Source organism: Trachypithecus francoisi, unplaced genomic scaffold (assembly GCF_009764315.1).
Source record: "Trachypithecus francoisi isolate TF-2019V2 unplaced genomic scaffold, Tfra_2.0 Lachesis_group15, whole genome shotgun sequence".
Lineage (NCBI taxonomy): Eukaryota > Metazoa > Chordata > Mammalia > Primates > Cercopithecidae > Trachypithecus > Trachypithecus francoisi.
In genome coordinates, this window is record NW_022681460.1 from 69,952,363 (window position 1) to 69,971,823 (window position 19,461).

Here is a 19,461-nt window from a genome sequence, read left to right on the forward strand (position 1 = left end):
TGTTTTGTGTGTCCACATGCTTCAATTATTTTAGCTACATCTTCTGAAAAACTTGCCACAGCTTCTACAACAGGACTTGCTCCTTCACCTTGTACTTTGATGCTATGGAGATGGCTTCTTTTCTTAAACCTCATGAACCAACCTCTGCTCGCTTCACATTTTTCTGCTACAGCTTCATCACCTCTCTCAGCCTTCACAGAACTGAAAAGAGTTAGGGCCTTGCTCTGGATTAGGCTTTGGCTTAAGGGAATGTTGAGACTGGTTTCATCTTTTATTCAGGCCACTAAAACTTTTTCCGTATCAGCATGAGGCTGTTTCATTTTCTTATCATTTGTATTTTCATTGGAGTAGCACTTTTAATTCCCTTCTAGAACTTTTCTTTTGCATTCACAACTTAGCTAACTTTGGTACAGGAGGCCTTTTTTCAGCTTATCTCAGCTTTCGACATGGCTTCCTCACTCAATTCCATCTAGTTTTCGATTTAAAGTGAGAGATGTGCCACCCTTCCTTTCACTTGAACACTTAAGAGTCCATTGTAGGGTTATTAATTGGCCTAATTTCAATATTGTTCTGTCTCAAAGAATTGGGAGGCCTGAAGAGAGGAAGAGAGAAGGGCCATTGGTGAAGCTGTCAGAACACACACAACATTTATTAAGTTTAGCATCTTCTATGAGCAGAGTTTGTGGTGCTCCCAAAAAACTACAATAGTAACATCAAAGATAACTAATCGTAGATTACCACAACAGATGAACAGCAAGTGAACACATGCTGCTTGAAAAACGATGCTGACAGACTTGCTTGAGTCAGGGTTGCCAAAAAACTTCAATTTATAGAAAAACACATTATCTGCAAAGCACAATAAAGGGAAGCAAAATAAAAGGATGCGTGGATTTGCTTATGCAAACAGCTTCGTATCTGTGATAAAGGAATATACTAAGTAAAATATGGACTACCCTGGACTGTCTCCACAACTACAACCGATGATCACTTGGGCAAGAACTTAGTTCAAGTGCTTCTGTGGTCACACAACCCAAAAGGCCTCCACAGCAGAAATGCTGCTATTAGGTACTCACTAACTAATCATTGAGTCCCCAGTGTTCCCTGAGGGTTATTTCACAGGCTCCGTCTGACTCTGAAGCCTCTCAAAGTTATTCCAACGTTAAGCTCATTTCTATGAGAAAGAGGTGAGAGGAAAAAAGACCAATAGTGGAAGGCCAGCTTCAGCGCAATACATGTACTTAATAGTTTCTCTCATCTTATACGATATATTCACATTTCCCTTTAATGTCTGTTTTTGAGGGAGAGAAGCTTTATTCGTACCTACTTAGTGGCTGCTTTATAACAGTAAAATAGACGCTTTTGCAGAATTCTTTTCTGCTTTTTTTTTTTTTTTTTTTGGTGAGACAGAGTCTCACTCTATCCCCAAGTGGGGAGACCTCGGCTTACTCAATCTCTGTCTCGTGGGTTCAAGCGATTCTCCTCTCCTGCTTCAGCCTCCCAAGCAGCTGCGACTACAGGCGCGCACCACAACGCCCGGCTAATTTTTCTATTTTTAGTAGAGACGGGGTTTCGCTATCTTGGCCAGGCTATTCTCCACCTCCTGACCTCAGGAAATCCGCCCGCCTCGGCTTCCCAAAGAGGTGGGATTACAGACCTGAGCCACCGCGCCCGCCCCTGCCTTTTATTAAAGCTACAAATCACACACACTTCGCTTCACAGGGGAGCCCCGCCCCCTACTTCAGGCATCCAGCCATCCCGTATTCTCTAATGGCGTGGGGCAGAGCTATCGCGAGACTCCACTGTCTCCTCAGCAAGTCTTTAACAGCGTGGACTTGCGCAGAAGAGACTCTTGAAGCCAGTTCAGGAGAAAGGGGGCGGGGTGCTCCGACGAGCGCGTTCGCCTTGACCCCCACGCTACAGCGCGCGCCCGGCAGCTAGGCGCTGTGGTTTCTGGGTCTCCCGGGGAACCCCTACACTATCCCGCAAAAAGGGCTTGTGCCCACCTCAAGCCGATGTTCGGTGGGTGGCGAATGCGTGCCCGTGATCTGCGGAGTCGGTAGAGGAGCGCAGGCCTGGTGCAAAGAGACTCAAGAGGCTCGGAGAACCAGCTTGGGTAGGCGCTTGGGTGATAGAGGGTCAGGGGTCAGAGGTCGGGAGGGAGGGAGGTGGTCTCTGGCCTCCGGTACCAGGGAGGGAGGACGCTGGTTGTCCTGGAGCCGGGGAAGCTCTAGGGCTGAGAGGGAGCCGCTGCGCGAGTCTTCCCCACCCCCCTTCGCCATACCGGATTAGCGAATCCCGGACCACCATGTCCCTCCGGGGATAAAGTGGGGTCGTGGGAAAGGAGGGTATGCTTCTCCTCATGCATTGGGGCCTGCGGTGTTTGTCTCGAGCGTCCACCACCCTAGGATCCGGGAGTCCGTCGTCAGGCTCCTCGGCCTCGCGGTCGCTTGTTTGCTTGGCCTGCTGGGAGCGATCCGGCGCTGACAGCCCCGCTCAGACTTCGGGAGCCGCTTGTGGGTCTTTCGGAAGATAACTGAGTGGGTATCACCGTGCGCCGCAGATCTGCCCCCAAAGGCTGGAACTGGGCGGCCGCCTCCCTTCTTTGTGCGCGGTATTGTGTTAGTAAAAGGGGAGGCAGAGCCTTCTCAGTCCGACTCAAAGTTCTCCGTTACCTCTGGAGCCAGATTAATTACATTCGAATTCAGAACCACTCTTCCACATTGTACAGTTTGGTAGTTGCTAGGTTTATGAACGAAGATAGGGTGTTGTTTGATGATTGATGATCACTGTATAATAAATACAGTATTATTAAATACTGACCAAGAAGCTTTACAGTTTTTCCAGGTAGTTGGACATTATCACGAGGTAGAAATCCTAGATGTTTGATGCCTTCCAACGTGTACTTAAGGAACTTCGGGCTTTTTCTGAACAAAATAAGATAATTTTAAAGTTATTACTGTTATTTTAAATTATTCCAGTGGGCATTAGTAGGAATGATGAAACTCTTGAATAAAAACGATCCATGATATCTCTATTGTCACCAAAAAGACTATTTAGTTTATGATTAGTAAACATGCTTGAGACAGAGCAGTCCTGAGCAGTATTGTGATAATTATGTCCGTGCTCACAAACCTGCACTTTCTAGAGCTTTGAAGGACCAGTTAACTAGTAAGCTGGCAATTGAGAATACAATAGTTTACTTTTGAGAGATGCTATTGTATATCCTCTTTGTCCACCCGAAAGGAACTGGACTTACAGAATTATTAAAGCTTTTATTATTAAGAGTTTAGGCTAGTAAGATTTAGGGGAAACAATTTGGTAGTGAAAAAGCTTCTTATGAGGGCATTTTTCAAGTTTATGTAACTAACATATTTTAGCATTTAGTAGATGAAAATGCTCTCACCTTGCTGGAATTATTTCTACAGAAAAGGAAGAGATTATGTTAACCCTGGGTCATTAAGAGCTTCCTAGTACTTAGTAATGAGTGGGCTTCGTTTCCATAAGACAACATTGTGGACAGGAATATGGCAAGTGTATAATCCTTTTTGCCCTTAATAGCCTAAACCCAGATCTACCATGGATTTGTTGTAATTCAGGATTTGTATGTATCTTATAAACATGAAATAATATTTTTGGGGGAAAAATGTGAATTTAAGTTGTGTTATTCATTTGTTGGATTGTCTTAGTAATTTAACATTTTATGTTTATTTTTCTATCATTCCATCCTTGTTTTCTGTTGAAGGTAAAGTTCAGTCAGTTTCCCTGCCTTGTTCTAGTATTTCATTTTTCTCAGAATTACTAAAGAATAGTTTCATATTACCTATAGTCTTCTAGAATGTGGATAAGAGAGACTTCTCCAAAAAGAAATATGAGTAAAGTACAGTTAGGTCCTCAAAAGGAGGGAATATATCCACAGAATTAGAGATCTTTGTTTCACCCTTTTTGTATGTGTTTACTTCCTAGTACTGACCTGGCATTGGGAGCACTGAATGGGATACTACTCCTGCCCATCTTTCAAAGTGAACATTGTAGCAGTTGGGATCGAGGAGAGAGAGGACCTTAACTCAGCTTCTCTGGTCATGGAAGCCTTTCCAGGGAAGATTGGGATGGAAACAGGCATAAAAGCAATTCAAGCAAAAGGCTTTTACATTTAAATACAAGACAGTAAAAGTGTGGTCCATATAGAAAACTTCACATAATTACATTTTACCCAAACACTGCTAATTAAGGAGGAGGAAGTAGTTGTGACTGATAAGGTATGAAGAAAACTAGAAAAATATGGGATGTGGTTAGGTACAGAATTTCACCAGTACTTGACTTACTAGTTGCCATATTGCATTTTAGTCATAAGTATTTTTGACCAAATACTATTTTCTTTGGTGCGAGAAGTTAACCCTGAATAGAGATTTCCTTAAGTAAAGACTCAGTCAAAACCAGGAGCTTTTTGTTTGATTGGTTGATTTTTTTGATCATGCATGTTTACTCAGCTAAGAACTGGACGAAGGCAGAGCATTGCTAGAAATTCTGGTATTGACTTTTCTGCAGTGTATCATTATCACTGATAAGTGCCTTGAGGGACTAATATTGGAAGAATCAGGTTGAAAGAAAACATCTGAAGGAATGTGCAAATTATAATGGTGTACATAATTTAAAAGATACTGGATAGGTTTTACCAGAGAACAGAATAAATAGTTGAAGTAATGTTTTCTGGTTTGGTAATGTGTCTGTTACAAAATTATTGTAGGAAACATGGCACATGTTACTTCTCACATTCCATTGGCTAGGACTGGCACAGGACCATACTAAGCTGGACAGCCATTTCTCAACTACTCTATACTTTGAGTGGAAATAAGTGGATTTTAGTAGGCAGCTGGTTATCCATAACAAGGTTTTTTGTAGGGATTCTAAAAAATAAAGGGAGTAGTGCCTGGGTGTTTGCCCGAGACATTCTGACTTAGTTGGCTAGGCATCAGGATTTTTTAAAATTTCCCTGGTGATTCTAATGTGCAGTCAAATTTGAGAAGTACTGATCTGTGGTCCCCCATCCTGCGACATTAAAGTTTGGTTATTGTGAAATGTAATTTAGAGCAGGGGTCCCCAACCCCCAGGCTACGGACCGGTGCCAGGCCGTGGCGTGTTAGAACCGGGCTGCACTGCAGGAGGTGGGCTGCGGGCAAGCGAGCATTACCACCTGAGCTCTGCCTCCTGTCAGATCAACAGTCAGTAGATTATCATAAGAGCGTGGACCCTATCGTGAACTGCATATGCACAGGATCTAGGTTGTACACTTCTTATTAAAATCTAATGCCTGATGATCTAAGGTGGAACAGTTTCATCCCTAAACCACCCCCTCCCTACCCCACCCCTCTCCTCCAGTCCATGGAAAAATTGTCTTCCATGAAACCTGTTTATGGTACCAAAAAGGTTGGGAACTGCTGGTTTAGAGTATTCTCAGGATGACGATAAATAGCAACTACCATTTATGGAATGCAGGCCAAATTTCCGGTACTGTGCTGTTGTACTTAAACTATTTCTAACCACAATCCTGCTATCATCCCCGTTTTAGAGATGAGAAAATTGGCACAGAAGACTGGATAACTATTCCAGTGCCACACAGTTAGTAAATGCCAAAGCTGGAATTAGAATGAATGTAAGACTTCAAAGCATCGCGTTCTCACCTTTAAGCCACATTGCTTTGCTAATGTGAGACTCTGCTAGAGAGTTGCTTTTGGAGTTTTCAGAGTTAATGATTCCACAAGAACCATGTTATTAATATTATTATGGTAAGTGTGATACATTTTGTAACTGGCCCAATTCCCTTTCTGCACTCCCTCTACCCCTTCACCCCCCCATATCCATGCTTTTTGCCATGTGCAGTTTCACCCAGTAAAGAAGTGTAGTATATTTTTCCACTACTTAACATTGGGTCCATGGATATGTCTTGCTTTGGTCTGTGGCACCTTAGTGGTTTTTAAACACTTAGAAAACTACTTGTGTGATTGGATTTGCACTAATACACCTCAACCATTGCCATAAAGAACATTCCTGAGTTACTTTGCTGATCCAAGGAGAGAGGATAAGAACTGTATTAAGTAGAGCCAAACTACTTTTCCAGAAACCTAGCCTAGATTAACCTCCTTCAGCTAATGTGCAGATCTATGAAAATAAATAATTGCTGTATCAAGGTATTGAGCTTTGGGGTAGTGTGTTATACAGCATGTTTGTGGCAGTAGTTAACTGATAAGCTGGTATAGCCTAACATTTTAAAGTTCCTGCAGTGATCTGACCCACTTTCAGTATTCCATCTTATGCTTTGAAGAAAACTGGACAAACATAAACACTTAGGAAATTAAGAGCTTACTATATTATTCCTCCAAGATAAGAAAGGATAAGATGCTTTAAAAGTAGTTAACCATAGCCAAGGATTAAGTGAAGCACTGGCTAAGAGAATAGAATTCTTATGATTGACTTATGTACTGTCTGATATATAGACTTTTTGCAATTATGTGAATGCTGTATATTTGTGCTGTTCAGTACAGTAGCCACTAGTCACATAGGGCTATTGAGCACTTGAAGTGGGGCTAGTGAGACTGAAGAGCTGAGTTTATAACATTTAATTTTATTTACAGTCACACATCACTTAATGATGGGGCTGTGTTTTGAGGAATGCATCATAGACAAGTTTGTTATGTGAACATCTTAGAGTATACTTACACAAACCTAGGTGGTACCGCCGGCCTACTACACACCTAGGCTCTATGGTACAGCCTACTGCTCTTAGGCTACAAACCTGTACAGTATATTCTGTACTGGCTACTGTAGGCAGTTGTCATACAGTAGTATTTGTATATTTAAACATATTTAAATATGGGAAATGTACAGTAAAGATATGGTATAAAAGATAAAAAATAGTACAGCTTTGTGGGGTGCTTAGCATGAATGCAGCTTACAACACTGAAGGTTACTCTGGGTTAGTCAGGGAGTGAATGTGAAGGCCTGGGACAATACTGTACAATTCTGTAGACTTTGTAAACACTGCACACTTGTGCTACACAAAATTCAGTAAAAAATAAAGTAATGCAGTTAGGCGCAGTGGCTCACGCCTGTAATCCCAGCACTTTGGGAGGCCGAGGCGGGCGAATCATGAGGTCAGGAGATCGAGACCATCCTGGCTAACACAGTGAAACCCCGTCTCTACTAAAAATACAAAAAAAAAAAATTAGCTGGGCATAGTGGCGGGCGCCTGTAGTCCCAGCTATTCGGGAGGCTGAGGCAGGAGAATGGCATGAACCCAAGAGGTGGAGCTTGCAGTGAGCGGAGATCGAGCCACTGCACTCTAGCCTGGGCAACAGAGCGAGACTCCGTCTCAAAAAAATAAAAAATAAAAAAAAAAGTAATGCGTTATGATGTTACAATGGCTCTGATGTCACTAGTCCATAGAAATGTTTCAGCTCCTTTATGGAACCACTCTAATATTTGGTCCCTCATTGATCAAAATGTCATTATGCAATGCATAACTGTATTGAAAGTTAAATAGTCATATGCAGCCAATAACTACCTTATTGGATTTGCTTTGGCCAATAGTAGACAGAAACTACTTACTTGGAGCTGCCAAGGAAACCACCTTCCTTTGAATCACAGGGCCACCTTGTTCCTAAATAAAGATTCAATCATCAGGGAAGGAGAATAGACCTTAGGCAGGTAAATAATGTCACTTTAGTTTCTTTATGGTTATTGGTCTATTCATATTTTCTTTCTTGGGCCAGTTTTGTTCATTTGTATTTTGTTAGCAAAATTTTATCATTTATCATTTTATCCAGATTTTTCAGGTTTATTGAATAAAGTTAAATTTAATATTAAAATGTCTAAATCTTGTGCATCTAGTTTTTGTTTCTGCTCTTTAAATCAACTTTAAGATATGGTTTATATATAAGAAAATTCAATTTAAAGTATATAATTTGATGAGTTTTGACAGATGTATACTCTGCAATCATGTGTTGAACATTTATGTTCCAAAGCCTGCCTTCCTGTTCCTTTGCTGTCAGTCACCTCTTCTATTTCCTTGCCCCTGATAACCACTAATCTGCTTTCTGCACTTAGGTTTTTGCCATTTCTAGAATTTCATGTAAATAGAAGCATATAGTATATAATCTTTCACATCTAGCTTCCTTCAATTTAGCATAATACTCTAACAGTTCATTCATGTTATTTTACAGAAGTCTCTTTTTATCACAGATTAGTATTCCATTGTATGAATATGCCACAACATGTCCATTCACCAGTTGTTGGACATTTGGTTTTTCTTCCAGTTTGAGGCTTTTAGTAGTAAAGCTGTTAACGTTCAAGTTTAAATTTTTGTGGATTTATGTTTTGATTTCTCTTGGATAAATACCTAAGAGAGGGATTGCTAGGCTGCATATTAAGTTATATTCAATTTTATTAGAAACTGATAAACTTTTCCAAAATGACTGTGCTGTGTTCGAATGTTGGAGAGTTCATTTCTCTTTGAGCCATACTCGCAGTGTTTTAAATTTTTGACTATTCTAATGTATGAATAGTGGCATCTCATTGTGATTTCTGAGTTGAAATTTGCATTGCTTTAATGACTGATGCTGGTGAAAATATTTTCATGTGCTTATTTTACACTTATGGGTCATCTTTGGTGAAATGTCTGTTCAAAATTTTTGACTGTTTTTTAAATGTTTATCTTACTATTGATTTGTGAGAGTTCTTTACATAGTCTGCAAACATATCCTTCATCAGATACTTGATTTGCTAATATTTTCTCCCATCTATGATTTGCTTTCATATTTTGATGACAGTATCTTTTGAAGAACCAAAATGTTTATTTTTGATGAAACTTAATTTATCATTTTCTTACATAGTCTGTGGTTTTTGTTTCCTGCTTAAAAATTTTTGTGCCTTTTTTTGGGCGAATCCAATGTCATTTAGGTTTTCTCCTCTGTTTTCTTTGAGAAGTTTCAGTTTTAGCTTTTATTTTTATTATCTATTTTTAGTGAACTCTTATATTTTATGAGGTAAAGTTTCATTTTGTTGCATATTGGTATCCATTTACTAAAAGGATACCTTTCCCATTGACTGCCTCTGAACTTCTTTCAGAAATCAATTGACCATACATGTGTGGGTCTACTGCAGGACATTTTATTGTGTTCCATTGATCTATATGTTTGTCTTTACACCATTGCTACGCCATTTTTATTTCTTTTGACATACGTCTTGGAATCAGTGTAAATCATTCAACTTTATTTTTATTTTCTAAAATTATATTGACTTTCCTGTATTGTAGGCATTTTAATATAAATGTTAACATCAGATTGTCAGTTTCTACTAAAGAAACCTGTTGGAATTTTGAATGGGATTGCTTTTCTATAAGTTAATACTAAGAAATTGACATCTGAATATTTTGAGTCTTCTAGTCTATGGACATAGTACATTGTGTAGATCTATAATTATATACTATTATACTATTTTCTAAATTTTTATGTATGCTTGAAAATTTTCAGAATAAAAATATAGTAAGTTATCTTTTGGAGAAATTTAAAAATCAAAAAAGTTTACTGTATTTATGCACATATTTTTAATTTTTGCTTTTTATTTCCTTGTGTGTGGATCCAGATTTCAATCTGATGTTGTATTTCTTCTACCCAAGCGCTTCTAACATTACTTAGATTTTAGGTATACAAGTGATAAGTCCTTTTGCTTTTGTCGATCTTTTTTTCACCTTCATTTTTGAAAGATATTTTGCTGGGTTTAGAGCTGTAGGGTGGGAGCAGTGGCTAAACTAGAAAAATAGGGCAAATCTGGAGAGAAGTCCTCACTTTTCGATAATTTAATCATGGCATACCTTATTGTGATTGTTCTTTATGTTTGCCCTGATTGGGTTTCATTGAGCTTCTTGGTTTTCTGAGTTGATGGTTTTTATAGAATTTGGAAAATTTTCATGTATGATTTTTTCAAGAAGTTTTTTGTATCCTTTCTATTCTGTTGACATTTCAGTTTTATGCATGTTTGACCCTTAACATTGTCCAGTAGGTTTCTGATGTTCCATTTATTGTTTTTTTCAGTCTTTGTTTACCTCGGCTTCATTTTTGACAGTTTCTGTTGTTACTGTTGTTTCCATTGTTTAAGCTTATTCTCCTTTTTTTTTTCTTTGCCATTTCTAATGTGCTGGTAATCTCATATAATGTGTTTTTCATTTCAGATGTTGCATTTCCATCAATAAATTCTGTAGGAGTCATTTGTATGTCTATAATTTTTTTGTCATATTCATGTTTTCCTCTACCTTCTTGAACATATTGAGAATATTTATAGTAGCTGTTTGAATGTTTGTTTCTGCTAATTATATCATCTGTGTCATTTCTGGGGCTTTTTGATTTTTTTCTTGTCATGGGTCTTATTTTTCTGTTTTATTTTCATTTTTATTTTATTTTATTTATTTTTTTTTTTTATGTACCTGATAATTTTAGATTTGATGCCAGACGTTTGTGTTAGATTTTGTTTCACACTTTTAAAGTATTGTTGGGCTTTGTTCTGAGGGGCAGTTAAATTACTTGGGATTAATTGAGAGATTCACCTTCCTATTATATTGCTCATTAAATTATTTCTACAATTTATTTTATTTTATACGACAAATTGCCTTTACTAAATTTATCTATTAAAGACTAATAAAACCATTAGAATTTATTTGATGTATGAGATTATGGTTAATATGTTCATTCCCTAGTCATATTGACCTGGTAAAAAATTACTCATTGCTTTATATCTCACTGAAGATTTCGTATTATGTTTATGGGCTATGAATTTATGCTGAATTTCTCATCTGGTAACCCTTAAGTACTAAATCATCTCTCGGTATACCTCCTGTTGTTTCATTTGTCCTCTAGAGTTCACAGTTACCAGCCAAGAAAACTTGAAAATGAGCAGCCGGAGGAAACGTGCTCCTCCAGTGAGGGTAGATGAGGAAAAGAGGCAGCAGCTTCATTGGAATATGCATGAGGACAGAAGGAATGAGCCTATCACCATAAGTGATGATGATGAGCAGCCCTGCCCAGGTTCCCATACCTCTTCTGCTCATTGCATCATTCTAAGTGATAGTCTAAAGGAAGAAGTGGCTCACAGAGACAAGAAGTGTTCAAAAGTAGTGAGCTTCTCAAAACCAATTGAAAAAGAAGAGACTGTTGGTATTTTTTCCCCTTTGTCTGTAAAGTTGAATATTGTGATTTCTCCCTATCACTTTGATAATTCCTGGAAAGCATTTCTAGGAGAATTAACTCTTCAGCTTCTTCCTGAGCAGAGTTTAACTGAAAATTTTTCCGAAAGGAGTATTACATTGATGAGTTCAGAGTCAAGCAATCAGTTCCTGATTTATATTCATTCAAAAGGTGAAGATGTAGAGAAACAAAAGAAAGAACCAATGAGTATTTGTGACAAGGGTATTCTAGTGGAGTCATCCTTCAGTGGTGAAATGTTAGAAGATTTGGGTTGGCTGCAAAAGAAGAGAAGAATAAAACTTTATCACAAACCAGAAGGAAATCACATTATCAAGGTACTCAATTTTTTGTGGTGTCTTTTGAGGCTCTTCTACAGTGGCAGTCCACTTTTAAATTAACTTGTGAGAGAAGTTTGAAAAGCCAGCAAAGCCAGCCTTTCATTGTTAAGTTTCAAAGTACACTTTAAGCTTTTAATAACTACTAAAAGTATGTTACAACTAATCATTTTCAGGCTACACTTTTTCAAGATCTTCCATCTCTACTTTCAGTGACTTGTTTTGGTCCTCATCATCTGTTCCTCTTACTGCGGCAGTCATTTAACCATTTCTCTGTTTGCTATTTTGTGTTTTCAAATGCTTCGATTTTGTCTCTGGAATTGTATGATGTGAATGCAAATGAAATTCTGTTTGTTACTGCCTACAGAATTAAGTATAGTCTTTCTAATCTGGCACAGAAGTTCCTCCCTTGACAGGCCCTTGAGCCTTACTTACCCTTTATTACTCTGCTTTTTATTTTGTCCCAGAAACTCCAAATTGATTTATTTCCTCCATATACCATACTGACTGTCTGCATCTTTGCTTTTGCTCTTATAGTTCCCTCTGCTTCAGTTGTTCCCTTTCCCTGATAATTTCTGGTTATTTTTTAATATTTAGTATAGCATTAATTCACCCAGGGAGATCGTTTCTGAGGAGATCGTTTCACATAATACTGTGTGCCCTCTCCTCAGAATCTCTGGTAGATTTTTTTTTTTTTTCGGCCTTGGCGACTTGTCATGTACTTAACATTTTATATCATTCCCCTTTGGTAAACTATGAAGCCTTTCATCTTTACAGCCTAGTAAAGTACCTGGTACCTAAATTTTCAGTAGATGAATGAATAAATTTGTAATTTATTTCAGTCTCTGCCATTCAATGGCCAAATAACTTTATGTGAATCATTTAAATGCTCTAATTTCAGTTTCTTTATGAAATGTCAGTAATACCCATTCTTCTTACAGCATAAAATTGTATTTAAAACGAGGTCAGATAATGTAAGAAAGTATACTTTGCAAACTGTGAAGCAAATTAATATGCTTTTATGTTAAACTTGAAGATTTAAAACGTTAATTTCATGTTGTTTAACCGAAAACTGTTTCATATATTTCTTGCATCAATAACCTTAATTATAGTTTTAGAATTGTCAGAAGGGAAGGAGAAAATTTAGAATTATTAGATTGCAATTAATTTTTCCCTGTACAGTGAAACTATGTAACCAGACATTCCCTCTGTTTCCTGATTTTGCCAAAATTGTGGCTCAGTGATAGCAAGTATGTAACAATTTATGACTCACATATCTGTGTTCTCTCTATGTTCCCTGCAAACCAAGTCTTAATCTATTCTGTTTTTCCTGATCCTGAATTTTACAAATATTTAAACATTTATTGCTGCTGTAGTAAGACATCTCCAAGCAAGCCAAGACAGAATACAAACAGTAATGAAATACACTTTGTCATTCATTTCTGTGTAAGGCTGGTGGATTCCTGTTCTTTAGTGAAAGAATATGAGATTCTCAGTGATTAGGGACTCAGGTACAACATAGTCAACATGAAGTAAAGGGAACTAACATTTATTGAGTGTCTACCAGTAGAAACTTTTATAGTTATATTATTTAAGCTAGACATCTCTCCATTTTGTAAGTGAGAACACTTGGGTCAAAATAAATGGGTTATTTTTTCTCCAATTCAGTTAGCTTCTAAGTATCAATGCCAGGATTCAAAATCAAGTCTTTCAACTGTAAAACTTCATACTACATTGCTTCACTAGGGTAAAAATATTAACATTAATCAAAGTCTGTTTTTTTACACGTTTTAGTGTTTGATTCAGCAATAAGGATGCCCAAACCTAACAGTGTAGAAGACTCCTAGCATGTATATCATAATCTTCTGGGGAAATCTGCATTTTTAACAAACTTGACTGATTAATTCATTAGTTTTGGGAATCATTTTATTAGTAGATAGAACTAGGTGTTCTTATCACATTCTCCCAGGTTCGATTTCAGTTAGGGAAATATTTTTTTCCAGCAACTCGAATTGTACATTGTAGGCACTTACATTTGTAATTTGTTAGTGAAAATGAAACACGTGGGGGAAATTTGGTAGGAATGTATTTATTATTTGTGGCACAAATGCTATGAATACCTTTAAAAATAGTGATGCTAATTTTTTCTTTCTTATGTCTTCTTAAAGAATGGTGTATTTCAAATGAAACTACTTTTATTTTGATTAATTATTTGTAGGTTGGAATTTATCTTTTGGAAGCTGGCCTAGCAAAACTAGACTTCTTGAGTGATGCAAATTCAAGAATGAAAAAGTTCAATCAGGTTATGAAGAAAGTAATGGAAAAGTTACACAATTATATTATTCCAGGTAATATTTACAGTAAACTTAAAAATTGCTATTACTTAGGAGTTGTGAGTTTTTTTCTCTAAGCGCTGGACATAACAATCAGAAAAACAGCTAATAAAGTCATAATAAAAATTAAATGATTATATGGCAAATTATACTTATTTGAAATGCACCCACTAATATAATTTGTTTCTTTGGTTAACTCTGTGTTTACTTTATTGTAAATATTAAAGGATTATTTGCAGAGTCAATATGCAAGTCAAAAGGCAGAGTCTAAAGGGATCTGAGCTGGTTGGGATTTTTGCATTATTCCTGTGCTTTTATTTTGTCATGGCCAGAAATTCTTGGCTGGCATTTATTCCACCTCTCCTTTGCAGTCTGACAAATAATTTCAAAAGCTTGGTTCCCATAAAGACCAGATAACTTTGCTCTGTTTCTTGGCAAGACGTTGCATCTTTGGTCAGGACTGCAGATTCAGAGTTGTCTGCCATTGGTCACCACGGGAGAGTGTGGATGGCTTGGTGCAGCTCATCAACACTACTGGAAAAACAGCCCAAATTCTCCAAGTTCTGCTCATGGTGGGTCAGCATTATTTCAGGTGCAAATTATAGAACATTGTCATACTGGAGTATTTGAAAATCAGTTTCTAACTTTGATTGTTATTTCTCTAGTACATTTTTTGCAATGCTTTATAATATCAGTAATAGTAAATCATTTTGCAAGTTAGGTACTTTAAATGAGGAAACCTCTGGTTTTGGGATTAGAAGGAATGAATTTAAGTACATCTAGAGTTTTTAAAGTTATGGCCTTTTAAAAATATTACAATTTGTACATTTTAAAGCCTGGTATCTAAGGAAAACTTCAAATTTAACTATTAATCTTAGATTATATAATTTTAGTAAAAGTATAAAAGAACCAAGCATAAAGCTATACATTAATTGTGAAGTTTTGGAAATTTTACATGCCATATTTTTTATTGGCAAAAAATAAGTCATGAATTTTTTGGTGTGATCTTTTAGTTTTAGAAGTTATGAGGTGTGTCCTGTAGAAGTATATAGGCCTCTTTCAAAGCAATTCAGAAATAAATGATAGACTTTTTCACCTTGAAAGAGTTATGTTTTTAATAAAGAACCATTAACTGAAAGGAGTTTGTAAATATGTTCAAGGTTTTTATTTTTTCATGTTATAATAAGCATAAATCTACTTCCACAGAACAATTGTGCCCACCAAATGAAATTAGTATTTTTACTATTTTACAAATTTGCATTAATAACTTAATAATCACTTGTCTTCCAGTTGGCTGCTACTGCTACCAAATGCCTATCCTTTTTTAGCATAAGAAATAAAATGAGAACCCGTTTCTTATTGGGCATAGAACAGTTATGTCTCCATATGGATTTTGTATGTTAAAATTGTAAAAGTAAAATAAGTTGTTCCTGTATAAACTTCAAACAGTATTCACACTGAGTTCCTCAAATGTTTGTAAAATATCCGCAATGGCCAATACACGTGGCCATTCTCTGAGGGGCTTCTCTGAGCTTCTCTGAGGGGCTACAAAAATGAAAAACTTTGCCTTTGTCTCACTGGGGAAGGGACCAATGGACATAAATGATTGCAGTTGGTACTGCAGTAGATTACAATGTAGTATTACTATATCCAGAATATAAAAGTATTGCACAACAGAGGAGAACATAATTCCAGCCAGGGAAGGCAAAAGAAAATGCCATGGAAAAAGTAGCAGTTAAACTTTCTTGAATAATGGATGAGTAGATTTTTGATTAATGAAGAATTAAAGATAGGGCCTTTCAGTGACAAAACACACTGAGCAAGACCCCAGAGTTGGGCAAGTTCATCATATGCTCTTAGAATAAGAATTGCTTATAGTTAGAAAAGTCATGTCAATTTTTGAGTACATTTGTTGTGTGATGTACAGATGTGTTGGAAGAGGATGAAGATGATCCAGAGAATGAGCCAGAGGGACAAGACATTGACGAGCTGTATCACTTTGTGAAACAAACACATCAGCAAGAAACACGATCCATCCAAGTGGATGTCCAGCATCCTGCATTGATCCCTGTGTTGAGACCCTACCAAAGAGAGGCTGTCAATTGGATGCTACAACAAGAGTGTTTCAGAAGCAGTCCTGCTACTGGTAAGAATAAGATGTTTAAAGAAAAATTGATTAGAGAGATTACATCAGAGACAATTAGGGCAGGGGGAAATTAATCATTAAAATAAACATCCTGAAAATATAAGATAGAATGGGTGCTATGAACAAAATTATTTTCTAAGAAATTCTTTAAAATTGAAACCTAGAAAAATGAATTTGTGGGTTTCTTCATTCAGAAAAGTTTGAACTGGTTTTTCCTGCCAAAAGGAAATCAAAGGCTGCCTCAATTGGAATTTTTGAAAACCAAGAAATTTTTTTTACATTCCTTTCAAACAAAGAATTACTGTTCAGAATCTAGTCCAGTGGGAATCTTACTGATCATCTGTAAGAAACTCATAATGTAATGGTGAATGTTAGTGACAGAAAGCAAATTTACAAAAGTAGGAGACTTATGTGTGACTAATTTTCCTAGATTTTGCATTTTTTTCTTTACAATAATGTCATCTGTTTTTTTATGAAAGTAGTAGTTTTACGGGAGGCTTTTATGCCACTCCTTTATTGCTGTCTTTTTTCATTAACTTTGTGGGGGTAAAAGTGGTTTTTGGTTACATGGAGGAATTGTGTAGTGGTGAAGTCTGGACTTTTAGTGTACCCATCACCTGAATAGTGTGTATTGTACCACTATGTATTTTTTCATCCCTTACTTCCCTTCTGAGTCTCCAGTATCCATTGTACTAATATATATGCCCCCATGTACTTATAGCTTAGCTCACAGTTGTAAATAAGAACATGTAGTATTTGTTTTTCTGTTCCAGAGTTACTTCACTTGGGATAATGGCCTCCATTTTCATCCAAGTTGCTGCAAAAAACATTACTTCATTCTTTTTTATGGCTGTATAGTATTCCATGGTTTCCATGGTGTGTATGCACACCTGCTCCCCTCCACACACATTTTCTTTTTTTTTTTTTTCTTTTCTTTTTATTATTTTTTTTATTATACTTTAAGTTCTAGGGTACATGTGCATAACGTGCAGGTTTGTTACATATGTATACTTATGCCATGTTGGTGTGCTGCACCCATCAACTCGTCAGCACCCATCAATTCATCATTTACATCATGTATAACTCCCCAATGCAATCCGTCCCTCCTCCCCCCTCCCCATGATAGGCCCCAGTGTGTGATGTTCCCCTTCCCGAGTCCAAGTGATCTCATTGTTCACTTCCCACCTATGAGTGAGAACATGCGGTGTTTGGTTTTCTCTTCTTGTGATAGTTTGCTAAGAATGATGGTTTCCAGCTGCATCCATGTCCCTACAAAGGACGCAAACTCATCCTTTTTTATGGCTGCATAGTATTCCATGGTGTATATATGCCATATTTTCTTAATCCAGTCTGTCACAGATGGACATTTGGGTTGATTCCAAGTCTTTGCTATTGTGAACAGTGCCGCAATAAACATACGTGTGCGTGTGTCTTTGTAGTAGAGTAATTTATAATCCTTTGGGTATATACCCAGTAGTGGGATGGCTGGGTCATATGGTACATCTAGTTCTAGATCCTTGAGGAATTGGCCATACTGTTTTCCATAATGGTTGAACTAGTTTACAATCCCACCAACAGTGTAAAAGTGTTCCTATTTCTCCACATTCTCTCCAACACCTGTTGTTTCCTGACTTCTTAATGATTGCCATTCTAACTGGTGTGAGATGGTATCTCATTGTGGTTTTGATTTGCATTTCTCTGATGGCGAGTGATGATGAACATTTTTTCATGTGTCTGTTGGCTGTATGGATGTCTTCTTTTGAGAAATGTCTGTTCATATCCTTTCCCCACTTTTTGATGGGGTTGTTTGTTTTTTTCTTGTATATTTGTTTGAGTTCTTTGTAGATTCTGGATATTAGCCCTTTGTCAGATGAGTAGGTTGCAAAAATGTTCTCCCATTCTGTAGATTGCCTGTTCACTCTGATGGTAGTTTCTTTTGCTGTGCAGACGCTCTTTAGTTTAATTAGATCCCATTTGTCAATTTTGGCTTTTGCTGCCGTTGCTTTTGGTGTTTTAGACATGAAGTCCTTGCCCATGCCTATGTCCTGAATGGTACTACCTAGATTTTCTTCTAAGGTTTTTATGGTATTAGGTCTAACATTTAAGTCTCTAATCCATCTTGAATTAATCTTCGTATAAGGGGTAAGGAAAGGATCCAGTTTCAGCTTTCTACTTCTGGCTAGCCAATTTTCCCAGCACCATTTATTAAATAGGGAATCCTTTCCTCATTTCTTGTTTCTCTCAGGTTTGTCAAAGACCAGATGGCTGTAGATGTGTGGTATTATTTCTGAGGACTCTGTTCTGTTCCATTGGTCTATATCTCTGTTGTGGTACCAGTACCATGCTGTTTTGGTTACTGTAGCCTTGTAGTATAGTTTGAAGTCAGATAGCGTGACGCCTCCAGCTTTGTCCTTTTGACTTAGGATTGTCTTGGCAATGCGGGCTCTTTTTTGGTTCCATATGAACTTTAAAGCAGTTTTTTCCAATTCTGTGAAGAAAGTCATTGGTAGCTTGATGGGGATGGCATTGAATCTATAAATAACCTTGGGCAGTATGGCCATTTTCACGATATTGATTCTTCCTATCCATGAGCATGGTATGTTCTTCCATTTGTTTGTGTCCTCTTTTATTTCACTGAGCAGCGGTTTGTAGTTCTCCTTGAAGAGGTCCTTTACATCCGTTGTAAGCTGGATTCCTAGGTATTTTATTCTCTTTGAAGCAATTGTGAATGGAAGTTCATTCCTGATTTGGCTCTCTGCTTGTCTGTTACTGGTGTATAAGAATGCTTGTGATTTTTGCACATTAATTTTGTATCCTGAGACTTTGCTGAAGTTGCTTATCAGCTTAAGGAGATTTTGGGCTGAGACGATGGGGTTTTCTAAATATACAATCATGTCATCTGCAAACAGGGACAATTTGACTTCTTCTTTTCCTAACTGGATACCCTTGATTTCTTTCTCTTGCCTGATTGCCCTAGCCAGAACTTCCAACACTATGTTGAATAGGAGTGGTGAGAGAGGGCATCCCTGTCTTGTGCCAGTTTTCAAAGGGAATTTTTCCAGTTTTTGCCCATTCAGTATGATATTAGCTGTGGGTTTGTCATAAATAGCTCTTATTATTTTGAGGTACGTTCCAACAATACCAAATTTATTGAGCGTTTTTAGCATGAAGGGCTGTTGAATTTTGTCAAAAGCCTTTTCTGCATCTATTGAGATAATCATGTGGTTCTTGTGTTTGGTTCTGTTTATATGCTGGATTACGTTTATTGATTTGCAAATGTTGAACCAGCCTTGCATGCCAGGGATGAAGCCCACTTGATCATGGTGGATAAGCTTTTTGATGTGCTGCTGAATCCGGTTTGCCAGTATTTTATTGAGAATTTTTGCATCGATGTTCATCAGGGATATTGGTCTGAC

General features: G+C 37.3%; 1 protein-coding gene across 6 annotated transcripts in view; it reads left to right on the forward strand.

The window, feature by feature from the left end:
• The first annotated feature begins 1,877 nt into the window (after window positions 1–1,877).
• SHPRH (SNF2 histone linker PHD RING helicase) overlaps window positions 1,878–19,461 on the forward strand; it is an 87,914-nt gene continuing 70,330 nt past the window's right edge. For 2 of the 6 annotated variants that reach the window (XR_004442920.1, XM_033235145.1), the window contains exons 1-4: window positions 1,878–2,113; window positions 10,905–11,566; window positions 13,785–13,914; window positions 15,827–16,045. Coding sequence is in view for 5 of the 6 variants with exons in the window: in XM_033235145.1 (XP_033091036.1) it covers window positions 10,937–11,566; window positions 13,785–13,914; window positions 15,827–16,045 (979 nt within the window). In the remaining variant the exon portion in view is untranslated. The other 4 variants (XM_033235146.1, XM_033235148.1, XM_033235147.1 and 1 more) reach the window with 4 other exon arrangements.